The sequence below is a fragment of the Camelina sativa genome, chromosome 13 (assembly GCF_000633955.1).
Source record: "Camelina sativa cultivar DH55 chromosome 13, Cs, whole genome shotgun sequence".
Classification (NCBI taxonomy): Eukaryota; Viridiplantae; Streptophyta; class Magnoliopsida; order Brassicales; family Brassicaceae; genus Camelina; species Camelina sativa.
The window spans coordinates 16,832,274-16,847,590 of NC_025697.1; the positions used below are offsets into that span (position 1 = coordinate 16,832,274).

At 37.8% G+C, this 15,317-nt stretch overlaps 6 protein-coding genes across 8 annotated transcripts in view; 4 read left to right on the forward strand and 2 right to left on the reverse strand.

Moving 5' to 3' along the window:
• Positions 231-5,345, forward strand: LOC104736939. 2 transcript variants are annotated; one of them, XM_010457026.2, is made up of 12 exons: positions 231-682; positions 776-894; positions 977-1,421; positions 1,507-1,622; positions 1,706-2,447; positions 2,545-2,683; positions 2,764-2,924; positions 3,046-3,234; positions 3,324-3,551; positions 3,888-4,212; positions 4,437-4,620; positions 4,705-5,345. In XM_010457026.2, exons 1-12 carry the CDS (start codon positions 497-499, stop codon positions 5,162-5,164), a joined length of 3,294 nt encoding a protein of 1,097 aa, XP_010455328.1. In that variant the 5' UTR covers positions 231-496; the 3' UTR covers positions 5,165-5,345. The 2 variants fall into 2 exon arrangements, with proteins under 2 accessions (XP_010455328.1, XP_010455329.1); XM_010457027.2 differs by having other exon boundaries at positions 2,767-2,924.
• Positions 6,891-7,343, reverse strand: LOC104738304 (mitogen-activated protein kinase kinase 7-like). The gene is made up of 2 exons (XM_010458500.1): positions 6,974-7,343; positions 6,891-6,898 (listed from the first exon to the last, which is right to left on the reverse strand). The coding sequence occupies exons 1-2, from the start codon at positions 7,341-7,343 to the stop codon at positions 6,891-6,893; spliced, it is 378 nt and encodes a 125-aa protein (XP_010456802.1).
• LOC104736940 (patellin-5-like) lies at positions 8,404-10,952 on the forward strand. Of its 2 annotated transcripts, XM_019234327.1 has the most exons (5): positions 8,404-9,027; positions 9,082-9,864; positions 9,954-10,078; positions 10,178-10,328; positions 10,456-10,952. In XM_019234327.1, the coding sequence occupies exons 1-5, from the start codon at positions 8,542-8,544 to the stop codon at positions 10,711-10,713; spliced, it is 1,803 nt and encodes a 600-aa protein (XP_019089872.1). In that variant the 5' UTR covers positions 8,404-8,541; the 3' UTR covers positions 10,714-10,952. The 2 variants fall into 2 exon arrangements, with proteins under 2 accessions (XP_019089872.1, XP_010455330.1); XM_010457028.2 differs by having other exon boundaries at positions 8,404-9,864.
• Positions 11,143-11,709, reverse strand: LOC104738305 (the record flags this gene model as incomplete). Its single annotated transcript, XM_010458501.1, has 1 exon — positions 11,143-11,709. A coding segment is annotated over one exon (447 nt), but the record flags the coding sequence as incomplete, so codon positions are not given.
• LOC104736941 lies at positions 12,333-12,843 on the forward strand. The gene has a single exon (XM_010457030.1). The coding sequence runs from the start codon at positions 12,354-12,356 to the stop codon at positions 12,714-12,716; it is 363 nt and encodes a 120-aa protein (XP_010455332.1). The 5' UTR covers positions 12,333-12,353; the 3' UTR covers positions 12,717-12,843.
• LOC104736942 (transcription factor bHLH81-like) overlaps positions 13,419-15,317 on the forward strand; it is a 2,408-nt gene continuing 509 nt past the window's right edge. The window contains exons 1-3 of the mRNA XM_010457031.2: positions 13,419-13,985; positions 14,521-14,667; positions 14,854-14,923. Of these exons, the coding sequence (XP_010455333.1) occupies positions 13,527-13,985; positions 14,521-14,667; positions 14,854-14,923 (676 nt within the window). The 5' untranslated portion in view covers positions 13,419-13,526. The remainder of the gene's footprint in view (positions 13,986-14,520; positions 14,668-14,853; positions 14,924-15,317) is intronic.

Consider the following 15,317-nt stretch of genomic DNA (forward strand, 5'->3'; position numbering starts at 1 on the left):
TGCAGCCGATCATAATTTAGTAAATTCAATATAAGTTCATTTCCGAGGAAAAAGAAAAGAAAAGAAAAAACTCGAATTGCACAAACCCAAACTATAATTGGACTTTCAAACTAATTTACAAACCCAAAAGTTACCCGACGTCGTTTTATTGGCTCAATACAAGAATAGATGGAGAGATGAGAGAGATTGTAATAGTTCTCCTAGTTTCAAAATACGGATAACTCTGGAAATTTCCACAAATTACGGGTCCAACTGGGAAAATAAATAAAAACTCGTATCTCTTCTCTTCTCTTCTCTTCGTCTTCATCAAAACAAAACACAATTCAAAAACAACCTAACGAAAACATAAATCAAATCTCTCCGCTCTGTTAAAAAACATATTCACCGACTGTGAACATTTGTGTTCCTCTCTCGTTTCCAAATAAAAGTTTACATTTTTTTCCTTCAATAATCACTTTTTTTGTGTGATCTACAATTTGTGTGGTTGTGATAATCAATGACGGAACCGGAGCGATTAGGAGGAATCTCCCTGAGTTTTCCGGCGAATGAGGAAGATAACGTAATTACATTATCACCAAAGACTCTTCCCCGGAGACTCCGTCGTCGTCTTCTCGAACCCAAGAGTCCTGTCTCCGCTGAAGAGATCGATTCCAAACTCAGAGAAGCTGATCTCCGTCGTCAGGTAATTTTAAAGTTTGAAACTTTACGTCCTTGATGGGTTGTGTAAACAGAACGGATTTTGAAAAAAGATCGTTACTTTATGGAATTTTTGCAGCAATACTATGAGTCGTTATCGAGTAAGGCACGACCTAAGATGAGAAGTCCGAGATCAGGTAGTATAGAGGAGCTTAGTCACAGACTTGAATCAAAGCTTAATGCTGCTGAACAAAAGAGGTATGAATGAGACTATTTTTTTCGGTGATTTTGGTGGTTTGAAACCATAGAGGATGTAAATGTGAGGATTTATTATTGATAGGTTAAGTATTCTGGAGAAGGAGGTGGCTCGTTTGGCAAAGATGGATGAAGCTAGACAAGCTGCGAAGAACGGACTTGAGCAACGGGTTGAGAAAGAGCGTGATGAGTTAGAGAGTAAGGTTGAGGAAAGGGTTTTAAAGGCAGAGAAGAATAGGATGCTTCTTTTTAAAGCTATGGCACAACGGAGAGCGGCTAAGAGACAACGAGCTGCGCAGAGTTTGATGCAGAAAGCTATTCAGGAGAAGAGGTATAAGGAGAGTGTGCGTGCAGCGATTTATCAGAAACGAGCAGCTGCTGAGAGTAAACGGATGGGGATTCTGGAAGCGGAAAGGAGAAGAGCGAACGCTAGATTGACACGTGTGTTTGGTGCTGCTAGTTCTGTGCAGAGTCAGAAGGAAGCTGAAAGAAGGAAAATGAAGGACCGTTTAGAAGAACGGCTGCAAAGGGTATGTTAATACATTCTAGCCTTTTCTTTTGGAAGACCATATTGCAATTGGCCATAATTGTCATTGTTGTTGTGGCATTTGTTAGGCCAAGAAACTGAAAGCACAATATATGAGGCGAAGAAGAGGAAGAGACAGTTGTTCATCTTCAAGATCAGAAACATTGCGAAAGAACCAAGTGCATCTTGTGAGGATGTTAGAAAGGTAAGTATAATTCCCTGTAAGATTTTGTAAGATGTTTCACTGTCTTACCTTGATGGTCTGATGATTGCCCTTATAATTCTCAGATGCTGGAGGAGGTTTACAAAATACAAGAAGTCTACTTATGGCTTGGCTAGTGCCTATAACAGCCTCGGGATCAATGAAAAATCCATTGAGTCAGTGCCGTTTGAGCATTTTGCCATTCAAATGAACTCAGTTTCTGTTATTCAAACAGTGAAAGAATTGCTTGATCGCTTGGAAATCCGACTCACTCTATCTCAGGGATCCAATATGGAGAATATTAACCATCTTCTTAAACACATCTTTCCCCCAGCTCGAAGAGGAAACTCACCCAGTTCCATGAGTAAAGGAGAGAAAAAGTCACCCAATTCCAAGAAGACAGGATATCAAAAACTTAAAAAGATTGCGAGATATCCAGCTAGAATTTTTCTTTGTGCCTACATGATCAAGCAACATCCCGGTGCAATTTTTAGAGGAAGAGGTGAACATGAGATTGCACTAGTGGAATCTGCAACCTATCTTATTCGGGAGTTTGAACTGCTAGTGAAAATTATATTGGAAGGACCAGAATGTACTCTCCCGGACAATGTATCTTTCGTAGCTCCACGTCCAAAAAAATTCAGATCTCAGCTACAAGCATTTGATAAAGCTTGGTGCTCTTATCTGGAGGGATTTGTTGTTTGGAAAATTAACGATGCTAAGCTTCTTGAAAAAGATATAGCCTCAACTCAGGAGCCAGAGCTGTCTGCGGTATCGAAACGTACTTCCTCTCCCAAAATAGTAGACAGTGGCGTGAATCTGAAGCCGGTATTTCCCATTCCCCTCTTTTACATTTACCTTAGCAGACCATGCAATGCCAGAAGCTTGATAGGGAGAGAATGACTTACCTTTCTTTTTTCTTCAGCTGAAGGCATCTCCTCCAACTAGTCGGGCTTTATTCTCTGAAACTGATGGAGAACGAGAATCAAAAGCACCTGCAGGTTCGCATCTTCCATCTTCATCTTCGCCAGGCTCATCAAATTTGTCCCCCTCTTTGAACAGTGGTAATATATTCAATCTGGATAACCTTTAAAGCTCGCTAGATAATCTGGCAACCCTTCAACCTAACACAAGTTTTATTCAGCAGGAAGCGAGGGCATTTCTACTCCAAACGTGGCAGCTAATAGCTTTGATGCAGCATTGGCTAGTGAGAACGAAGTAATCGTAAATGAAATTGTCCATGACAATAGCAGTAGTTTTGCTGATAGCTTCGACACTAACACTGGGGATACAAGCAACATTCAGGTTCATAAATATAAGCTCCATAAGGCTTGTGATATATGCTGACTTCACTATTCTGATTCGCTAAGTTGCACTTGAATATTATCGACTTGACTCAAATTTTTTCACTTTTGCGATGTCCCAGGTGAGGGTTAAGGAGACAATGGAAAAGGCTTTCTGGGATGGTGTCATGGAATCCATGAAACAGTCGCAGCCAGACTTCAGTTGGGTTATAAAACTCATGAACGAAGTTAGGGATGAACTCTGTGAGATATCTCCCAAAGATTGGAGACAAGAGATTGTTCAAACTATTGATACGGATGTGCTGTCACAGGTAGTTCTTACTACAGTCTTGTCTTTAAGTGTTGGTACAAAAGATATGTTATGATGTACTTAATGTCTTTTTCTCTTGGCATGATTCAGTTACTGGCTTCTGGAAATGTCGACATGGGTTATCTTGGAAATATTCTAGAGTTTTCCCTTGGCATTTTGCTAAAACTCTCTGCTCCAGCTAATGAGGAGGAAATCAGGAGTACTCACCATAAATTAATGACAGAACTTGGAGAGATAGTTCCAACTGAAGGCCAGTCAAATTCTTCATATGCCATCTTAATGGTTAAGGGGCTACGCTTTGTCTTGCAGCAGATTCAGGTATGCACTTTCGTACTTCGTGGACATTGTAATTGATCGTTCTATGCTTTCTGGACATGTACTATGAACTAGAAACTTGTAGATGGGTATATTTCTATAACTTTACTGAATAGAGAATACGGCAAGGTTCGCAAGTAGCTACCAACTTTCGAATATAATGTTACCATAATCTCCGCAAGCATAACTGTAATAAACTTCCCTTTTCATGTCGTGCACTGTGTTAACCACCACTGCTAATTTCTTTGAAGTTTTTTGTACCCTCTGAAGAAATGCAATACAGACCTAGAGAATAAATCTGGTAGTGCATTTTTACGTCATATGTCCTTTTACTTACAGATTCTAAAGAAGGAAATCAGCAAATCTCGTTTGAAACTCTTGGAGCCGCTTCTCAAAGGACCTGCTGGTCTGGAATATCTGAAGAAGTCATTTTCTAGTCGGCATGGTTCCCCAGACCAAGCGTGTTCCTTGCTACCATTGACAAAGCGTTGGCTTTTAAGTGTTCGAGGAGAGGCAGAGAGGGAGTGGAAAGAACACAAAGATGCTCTTTCTGCTGTCACAAACAACCACTCTGGATCATCAGGCCTCCCTTCGACCACCATGCGAACTGGAGGCAATGTCTCCTCTGTTTCAAAAGTTCATACCCCTTCGTCTCCATTTCCAGGTTTGGTGTCAATCTGTCTACTTTTTTTATTTTAATGGGAAATTTTCTTTCCTAAGATCTCATTTTATCATATATGATAAGCGAGTGATAGTTTAATAAGTTATTACTCCAGATTTGGCTATTTAAGGATACTAAAAGATGCTTCCATGACACTTTGGGGAATCCACTATGGTCATTTGTTGTTCTATGTAATCATAGTTGCATGCTGGTGATTTTCTATGCAGGAATTGAACTGTCAGAGTGCAAGGGAGAAACTGTGGATCTTCTTGTTCATCTCGGCCTATTAAAATTGGTGAGCGAAATCGGTGGTCTTACTGTAGAAACTGTCCCTGAAACATTTCAACTTAACCTCTCTAGGCTGAGAGCTATTCAATCCCAAATCCAGAAAATCACTCTAGTCTCCATCAGGTCAGTAATGACAAAACCTACCTCTTGATTTCACAGTTATGATTATAAAACCCTCCTATTAACCGCTCTGTTTCTTTCACTTAGTGTATTGATCCTTCAGCAAACACTTTTAAGTGACAACCCAGCCCCGATTGACATGGAGACCATTACATGGACTTGCATAAACCGGCTTTACGAGATGTTGGATGCCAAACCTGATGCGGGTCTTTCAGAAATCATGGAGACACTCTCCGAGCTTCTTGATTCGAATGATGCAGAGACAAAGAAACAAGTACTTGCAAACATGCTTCTGAAAAGCTTACAAGCAGGAGATGCAGTATTCACACATGTATCACAGACCATATACCTAGCCATTAGAGCCGCGGTTTTGACAGGAAACAACACAAAGAGAAAGCAGTTGGTGGAAACAATGCTAAAAAAGATCGGAGCAGCTTCTCTCTCGGACAAGGTCACGGAAGTTTCAGACATTCTAGTTCTTGTGGCAACAGTGTCACGTTCTGTTCATGGATTGTGGTATGAAGAATTGCTGAAGAAACCAAACTAAATAAGACTGTGGATCAGTGGACCAGTGTGGCTTTGGGTCGAAGATTTAAAGTATTAGTAGATAGGAGTCATAACAACACACCACGTTTGTATTTATAACACTATTAATAGCTGTGATACTGATACACACTGTACGTACAAGTATTCCGGTTTTATATCTATTGAGATTAATTCGAACTAAACCGAGTCTAATTTCAATTTGAATCCAGTTCGATTATTTTGGGGCTAGCACCATTTAAATTGATTCTTTTAGTGACAAACTGACAATACGAACAATGTGCTGTTAGGGAAAATGTCCCCATAGACAATTACTGACTAAAGAACTAAAGGTAAAACGAAAGCTGTTCTGTACAGTATTTGATTATTTGAAGCCAACTGAATATAAAAGTAAAAGTTCAAAGAAATATATAAACAAAAGAAGACAGTTCAGCTTTGTGACGAAATTATTTGAATTTTCTTCTGTGTACTACAGAACTTATTATCGGGAACAAACAAATACTTCCTTTTAAAAGTTTTAGTTCAAGTTTACTACTATTGTCTAATTCGGTTACGCATTATTAATGCGGCATTAACTTAGTTGTTTATATCTCTCTCCTTTAGGTTTAGTTGAGTTGTGTCCATACGAAAACATCTTGAATGAAGGAAACGTTTCATAATATATTTTGCTTTTGGACTTAATACATGAACGGTAGCTTTAACTAGTAATGATAAGAGATGTTAAGTGAGAGACCTAAACAAACTTTTATCCAACAAATTATTAGTTGGGATGGTTTTTGGCCACTAATTTTATCGCGATAAAGATTTGACCTCCAACATACAACATAGTGTTTTCGAGAACTAAATTTCGAATTATTTTTTCGAACCTTTTAACAAACTAAACATTGTTTGGTCATAAGAAAACTACAAAAGATCTACTACATTTGTACGGAAGGGCATCCGCATCACAAATATGCATCATAGCATGTTTTACCGATTAAAAAATGTTATCAATAATCCAAAGCTGAACATACTACACAATACAAAATAATCATCTTATCTCTACCAAAAAAAACTAAGTATCCTATACAAGACAGTATAATCATCTTATCTCCACCAATTATTCATAATTTTGGTCCCATGATATGATCGACCAAACTCACAAGAACGAAATTTGGTTCTCAAACTCGGATCAGATACTTCTCGTTAATATTAATCAAAATTCTATATTTTCTAAACTAATTATTCAATTGTTAATTTTAAAAAAAAAAAAAAAAAACAATTTGTTTTTCTATATAGTTTAGTAACGAGAACTTTGTCACTTATTAGCTAAAACATTTAAACTTCTAATATGTTTTTCTCTTTCTCACTAATGTTCTTAAAGCATGTGCAGTTTGAGGGAAAATCCGTATTTTCATACCCCAGATAAGGGGTATGTTAAATTTATACCCTAGCTTTAATAATGAGCAAATTCATACATTAACTTAAATAAAATTCAAATTCACTACCCTAACTTGTAAAACGATGTTAAATCATACATAAGTCGTAACAGTGTTAAGAGACCGTTAACGGTTTCTTACGTGGTAGCCACGTAAGAAACGACGTCGTTTAATGCTTCTTCTTCCCCTTTTCTTCTTTCCATAACCAAACCACCACACACAATCATGTTCTTGAACCATCTTAGCTTCTGATAAATAATTTATAGTTTGCTAATATAGAGATACAATTGAAAAGTATATACAAGTATACAATTAAGACTCTACCCAAAAAGAAAATAAAAATACAGTAATTGATTCATTTTGATTTGGTTCACCGAGAATAAAGATCCACAGACCTGTCACCCAATCATGTCTCTGTCCCCGCGGAAGTAATAGAAAATGTTCGACAAAACTTGAGATATCGCATGCGTATACATCGGAGTTTTCTTCGGCGACGGAGTCGAATCTCTCCGGACTCATGTAAGCGCATGTGCCGACGAACGAATTGCAGAGGATTGAAACCTCGTCGGCGATTGGTTTCCGCTGTCCATATACTCCATGAGGATTGAAACCTCGCCAGCGATTGGTTTCTGTGAAGATCCTGTGGCACCGTACGATGTAAAAAGAACCAGTGCGGCGGAGGATCTCCATCTCGCGAGTTAGCTGTCTCGTGAAAGTCAGACTCATGTCGTCGTTGACTGTTTTCAGAGCGTAAAGCTTCGCCATGGTTTTGTGTCAGACTTTTTATGCGATCCCGCCGTTTCCACTTCCGAGGACGTGGAGTTTCTCGATATCCGAAGCGGAGGATGCAACGGCGGCGGTGGAGGAGGGATAGGAGAAACAGGGGAGGCGATCTGAGAGTACGTAGACGGAGGTTGATCTGACGGCGTTCACGAACAAGAGCCATTGAAGTAATTATAAGTGATTATGTTGATTTGAGAATTTTGAAGAAGAGTGATGGAAACTGCAGCTTTTATTTGGAGATTGAGCAAAGTAACTTGATTCAGGAAAGAAGAAAAGGGGAAGAGGAAGCATTAAACGACGTCGTTTTGAGTTTTGAGAAATATAAGGTGTTTCTTTTGTTTTTCAAAATGACGTGGTTTCTGACATGGCTTCCCCGTAAGCAACCGTTAACGGTCTCTTAACATCGTTACGACTTGTGTATGATTCAACACCGTTTCACAAGTTAGGGTAATGAATTTAAATTTTATTGAAGTTAATGTATGGATTTACTTATTGTTAAAGTTGGGATAGGAATTCAACATACCCCTTTAGTTGGGGTATAAAAATACCGATTTTTCTCTCGTTAAATCTCTCATCCACAAAAACATATAAAATAATGTAAAAGTAGAAGTAAGAGAAAAATGAATCTCTGATTTAAGAGACTTTGAAAATCTCTAGAGACTTATTGTACACATATAATCATATAATTGGTTTTTAATTTTATTAATGATTTAAATTTTTAATAAAAGTTAAAATTTATTAAAATAGTATATCTGAGAGACTGGATGGGTTCACCCGAGTGTACATGTTCTTACCTTGCTAACTTAAGTGCTACTAGCAATTCAACCCAAAATGTTCAAAAGAGCACTAACTACTAAACCCAAAAACATATGCACGAACATGGGGTATCATTATTTTAGTAGTTACAACTTACACCAAGGTAACATAATTTAATAAAGTACTGGTTACATTTATTATTTACTTTAAAAAGGATAAAGACATCTTTTACTTTATTAAGACAGCTTTTTGAGTTGTAAATTTAGAGTTACATTGGATACCCTTCTTCTTACTTTGACCATTCTCCCTCTCTCTCTTTTTGTCTCTTGTCTGTCTACCTGAAAAACCCGCTAACACTGCTCTCTCTATCAGTCTCTGTCCCTTTCTTCTTCCTTTTCCAATAAAACTCAAATAAATTAAAAAAATGTCTCAAGATTCTCCAACTACTACTACTACTCCGCCGCCACCTTCAACCTCCGGTGAAGAACTAGAGCCAAAGCTTGTAACTTTGGAAGCAGAGGAGGCATTGGGGACTCCGGAGCCAAATCCTCAGCTACCTTTAATGCCGAAGCTAGAGCAGCCTAACCACGTGACGGAGGAGGATTTAGAGCAGACACATGAAGTGACTTCGGAGCTAGAAGGTCTCAACCACGCGGCGGAGGATTCAGAGCAGACACAAGTAATGACCCCGGAGAGAGTGACTTTGGAGCCTAAGCTTCTCAACCATGCGGCGGATGATTCAGAGCAGACACATCAAATGACGCCGGAGACAGTGACTTTTGAGCCAGACGACCCGTCGGAGGATGAGTTAGAGAAGACGGAGACAGAGCCATCACAGAATTTGATGTTAGAGCAGAGGAGAAAGTACATGGAGGTAGAAGACTGGACAGAGCCGGAACTACCAGACGCGGCGGTGTTAGAAGCTGCAGCGTCCATCCCTGAGCCGAAGCAACCGGAGCCTCAGGCGGTGTTAGAAGCTGCAGCATCCATACCTGAGCCAAAGCAACCGGATCCTCACGCGGCGGCACCACCTACTACTACTGCTTCTTCCGGTGAATCTAGATCGCTGGCTGATATGATGAACAGAGAAGAAGCTGAAGCAGAAGAGAAACCAAAGATTCAGATTCCTCGTAGTCTCGGCTCATTCAAAGAAGAGACAAACAATATCTCCGACCTTTCAGAACACGAGTTAAACTCACTTCACGAGCTCCGTCAGCTTCTTCAAGAATCACAAGATTCAGGCAAAAGCTCTATATGGGGTGTGCCACTACTCAAAGATGACCGAAGCGACGTCGTTTTGTTGAAGTTCCTAAGAGCAAGAGACTTCAAACCCCAAGAAGCTTACTCAATGCTCAAGAAGACACTCCAATGGAGAATCGAATTCAACATTGAAGAACTTCTCGATGAAAACCTCGGTGACGATTTAGACAAGGTTGTGTTCATGCAAGGACAAGACAAAGGGAACCATCCTGTCTGTTACAATGTCTACGGTGAGTTTCAGAACAAAGATCTTTATCAGAAAACGTTCTCGGATGAGGAGAAGAGAGAACGGTTCTTGAGGTGGAGGATCCAGTTTCTTGAAAAGAGTATAAGGAATCTTGATTTTGTAGCTGGTGGTGTTTCAACGATCTGTCAAGTAAACGATCTTAAGAATTCTCCAGGACCTGGTAAGACTGAGCTTAGGCTAGCTACCAAGCAAGCTCTTCATCTTCTTCAAGACAATTACCCTGAGTTTGTCTCTAAACAGGTATGAATCCTTATTACATAGACAATGAAAATAATGTTTTTATGATTGCTCAGATCTGATAGTGTAGAATGTTGAATGTGTATGATCAGATATTCATCAATGTTCCATGGTGGTATCTTGCGTTCTATAGGATTATTAGTCCTTTCTTGACACAAAGGTCCAAGAGCAAACTTGTTTTCGCAGGTCCTTCAAGATCTGCAGAGACACTTTTCAAGTAAATAACCAAAATCTTTTAAAGTTTTGGTTTTCGAATTGTTTTCATAACTATTGCAAAATGTTAAGCCACTCACTCCCTTGTCTTTTGGTTTTATAGGTACATTTCACCTGAACATGTCCCGGTTCAGTATGGTGGACTAAGTGTGGATAACTGCGACTGTAACTCGGATTTTACACATGATGATGTCGCTACTGAGATTACTATTAAACCAGCTACTAAACAAACCGTCGAGATTATTGTTTATGAGGTGAGACCCTTTTGGTATTGGACATTTTATACAAGTATTTTGAAACTCCCATTTCTGTGTGTTTGAATGTGAAAAGATGTCCAAAACCTACTTCTTACATTTGTGCCTAAAAACACTTTGTATGCAGAAATGCACGATCGTGTGGGAGATAAGAGTAGTGGGATGGGAGGTTTCATATGCAGCAGAGTTTGTGCCGGAGAACAACGAAGGTTATACAGTGATCATTCAGAAACCAAGGAAGATGGCTACGAAAAATGAACCGGTGGTATCTCAGAGCTTTAAAGTCGGGGAAGTTGGTAGGATTTTGCTAACGGTCGATAACCCGACTTCAACAAAGAAAATGCTTATCTACAGGTTTAAGGTTAAGCCTTTGCCATGTGAGTAAGTAAATCGCTTCTTACTTCATGTGTTGCTTAGTTTAGAATTATTATGATCATATCATTGTTAGTTGTGTTTTTTTCTTTTTGTTTTATGTTGGTGACTTATATGGCTTGTGTGGTTCTGTTTTTGCGCTAATTCTTTTCTTTTATATTGTATTTTCTCTCATATCCAAATTTCACCCCAAGGACGATGATGTTTGTGTGTTGAATTGCTTTTAAAGGGAAACCAAGCCTTCAAGTAGTATCTTCAAGTCTAGTGCATAGTCTCATGAGTACTTTTTACGTGCACTAGATTGCAAAACAAAAACAAAAAAATCATAAATTGTAATATATAAGACTAACCATGATCAATTGTGACTAACATCAATGACAAGGATGGGTATGCTGATAACAAAGTTCAGGTTTGATGAATAAAAATGGTCACAAACTATAAAAATTAAAGTAAAAACATAAATTGAGATAAATTGGACATATATTCATTTATCTACATTTTAAAATTTGGAGTAAAAAAAGGAATATTCACATATAAAATTTTGAAGTAAAACAAAATAAAATTACGACAAAAGAGGAACCCTAATTAAATCACGTTCGTGATCGCCGTCGTCATCTTCGCAAATGGATCTAGCCAAACTCAACTGATCATCTAAGTATCTATGAAGCAAACCACTTTCTCCATTCTCAACTTCTACTTCAACTCCAAACCCTTCCTCACATCTCAGTAAAGCATCTTCATCAACGGCGATGACTTCTTCTACGGCGGAGGAGGAAGGTGGAGGTTTCACGAACCGGCTGACGATGAGGCTGAAGATCTCGACGGCACATAGGAGAGGGATTGAAAGACAGAGAAGAAGTAGAAGGAGAGGTGAACAGAGGAGAAATAAGAGGATGCGACGCCAAGGCGTATGGAACCAAGATGCAGCGGTTAGCATGACGTCAGCGGTTGATTCGGCGGAAGGAGGCGGCGGTGTGCATGACTTGCTACTTTTGTAATATAAGACATTTTACTCTTTTTTATGTACATATTTGACGCTTGCCGACCTCGTATGACATTTTTTTTTTTTTTTTGGGGTTAAATTGTGTAGTAGTTAATAAAATTTAGCAGTTGGTTTTGAAGAGATATAAATAAAAATTTGGTGAATGGTTGAACTATTTTTTAAGTTGACATAAATAATAAGATTGTTTAACAGAAAATACTTTTACGTACACATTAGTAGTGATTGTGTGCATCTTAACCTTATTTTTTTTAAGGAGATTATTATTTTAGTTTAAATATAATCTATATCAACTGAATAATAAATATTTAAATACAAAAACTAACTGATGTGGAGTTACATATAGACTATTTTCAATAACAGATTTTATGTAAGTTTTCACCTTTATTCCTTAAATAAGTCGACAAAATTAGGAAGATCAACAACAATGTTTTCAATCTTTGAACAGTTGAACAGACTTTTCAATCTCATGGCACAGACAAAAACAAAAAGCAAGCAGAGAATAATATTAATTTCTTGGTGAACAAGCATTTTTGACTATTCGTATTTTCTTGAGGCCCAAACATATTTGGTATGCTCCTCAATATATATATACAAGACGTTGATAATAATAATCCGACACTTCATCAAGTCTCAAATCAAAATAAGCAAACATGAAGAGTGAAGGTCGTCATCAACGCATCGTAAGGACGGGAATGATTCATCCGCAGGGCTTTAATCCGCGACCCACCAACCGGCTCTATTCAGCACGGGCTAATGGAGTATTTATCAAAATGCCATCAGATACTACCAACCATTCAAATTTCACCGGAGAAAGTGAACTATCCAACTCCAAGTATAGTAATTGCCATGTGTCGCCGATTATCAAATCGAGCCACAAATCTAAGGGTTCCCGTAAGATACAACCGACAAGTTGGTGGAGTGAAGATAAGTTAGACCGGCTCATTGGAACGGACTCGTCTTCTGTTAAAGAGATTTTGGATACGTTATGGGATGAAGAACATGATGAGCATTAGTTATCATCTTGTCTAATCATTTCATTTGAGATGTATGAATTTTTTTTTTTTTTTTAACTTTATGTTTGAACTTTTGATAAACAATGATAATAATTATGGGACGAAATGTAATACTTAAAATTTTTTATGTTTATATTAAACAAAATTAATTTACAAAAAAAATATCCTGCAATATAGCACAAAGTTTTATCTAGTCATCGATTAAAACGAAATTAACAAAAAATATATATAAACAAATCTTGAGAAGAAAAAAATTAAGATGTCATAATTTTATTTTTATGTGGGTTAGTTTTTATTTTTCTAACCAAAAAAAGCAACGCAGCTAAAATAAAAAGTCGCATTTTTCAGTCATATCAGGAATAAATAAGTTCAACTGAAATTGTCGGACTAAGAAGGTGGACTCTATGAGCATCCATCGCGAGTGGTTTGAATAAACTGAGTGGTGTAAACCATAATCTTATTATTACCAAATAAAAAAAGGAAACAAAAGAGAACAATGACGATAAAGAAATGTTACTCTGTTACGCGCTGACGCATCTCTAACCTTTTAGGTTCTGTACTATTCTATCTTAGTCAAGTGTTTGGAGAGTATCTTAATCAGACGGTTAGGGTTCTTTATTAATTACTAGCCGCAATTTTTGTATTTGACAAAAAATAAAAATAAAAATAATAATCCAAGAACAATCTGGTCTGCTGCTGAATTAAATTAAAGAAAATAAAACAGAGCAAGAAACAAAAAAAATTGTAAAGAAAAAGAAAAAAATAACTTTTGTAGTGTTGTCTATTGAAACCAGAGAAAAGCCAAAGGGGATGCAATCAACATCCGTCGGTAGTAGCGGCGGTGGAGACGACGGAGAAAGCAGAGGAGGAGGAGGAGGAGGGGGGCTGAGTCGAAGTGGACTGTCTAGGATCCGTTCAGCTCCAGCGACTTGGCTTGAAGCTTTACTTGAGGAAGATGAAGAAGAGTCTTTGAAACCTAATCTTGGTCTCACCGATTTGCTTACCGGGAGCTCGAACGATTTACCGATAAGTCGTGGCTCGTTTGAGTTCCCTATTCCGGTTGAGCAAGGGTTGTATCAACAAGGTGGGTTTCACCGACAGAATAGTACTCCGGCGGATTTTCTCAGTGGTTCTGATGTATTTATCCAAAGCTTTGGGATTCCGGCGAATTACGATTACTTATCCGGGAATATCGATGTTTCTCCCGGAAGTAAACGGTCTAGAGAAATGGAAGCACTCTTCTCTTCTCCTGAGTTTACTTCTCAAATGGTAAAAAATTTTTTTTTTTTTTTTTTTTAACTTACCAAAAATAGGATGAACTTAACTGCTTTAGTATTTGTTTTTTAGATTTGTGAAGTTGTTTGAAATTGTTGTTAAACTGCTGACTGAAGTTCTCGAGAATGAAAAGACCAGTCTTGTCTTAAAATTGACAACTTGTATGTTTTTCTGAACCAAAGCCAGCAGCAAGTTGCAGTTTTTATTTTAACAAAAAACAAAAAAAGGTTGCAGTTTTTATTTCTCCTTTTGTTGTTGTCTCTGTTGCTTTGGTGTGTGATGTGAACATTAAAGAATGCTCATATGGGCAAATTGTTGAGAAGAACAGAAGTCCATATGATGGTATATACTTATTTGGTAATGTCGATTTTGGTGGCTAATGTATGTATATGTATTGATTCTCCACACCATATGGTACATTAATATTATTTGGATGGTAGGGAATACATGTATAACCTATGCATTGCGTGATGCTGATTAAGATTTTAAATGTTGATTGGCTCTTTCCGGAAATCTTTTCTGTAAGTAGAAAGGAGAGCAAAGCAGCGGTCAAGTTCCTGCCGGTGTATCAAGCATGACGGATATGAACATGGAGAATCTTATGGATGACTCGGTTGCCTTTAGGGTTCGTGCTAAACGTGGTTGTGCCACTCATCCTCGTAGCATTGCCGAGAGGGTAAACTATCTTTAATCTTTTCTTTCATTTCATTGAAATTTTGTGAGAAAGTTTTATATCTTTACTTTTAATTCATAGAAGTTAGTGATTTACAGTATGCTTCATTGAACATAGAATTGCTCTGTTCTCTTCCTTGTGAGTTTCGAATAAGCTTTTTATGTATTCCTCCTACCTTTCATTTTGTAGGTACGAAGAACGCGAATAAGCGATAGGATAAGGAAGCTACAAGAGCTTGTACCTAATATGGATAAGGTAATATCACTATCAAAGTAGATACAATTTGAATTTACAAAGGATGTCTTATACGATTATATTGATTGTAAATGGGTCAAGTTTTATACACGTTTTCAGCCAGGTTAGAAGTTAGTGGTTAATAATTTAGCCTTAAAGTTAAAGAGACCATAAAATATGACAGTTGATGATTGTGATGCAACTTCAAAATTACGGTAATCATCTCCGGTACTAAGGTTTAAACAATTCAAATCCAATGGGAAGGATCTTGAAAATAGACTCAAATTGTTGTCCCTTTGATCAAATAGCAGATTTTTTTCAGCGTGAAGTATGTATTTGGTTTTATCTCCCTATAGATCATGAACAAACTGAGGAAAACTTCTCGTTCTCGCATATATATATATATAGGCTCTAAGGAC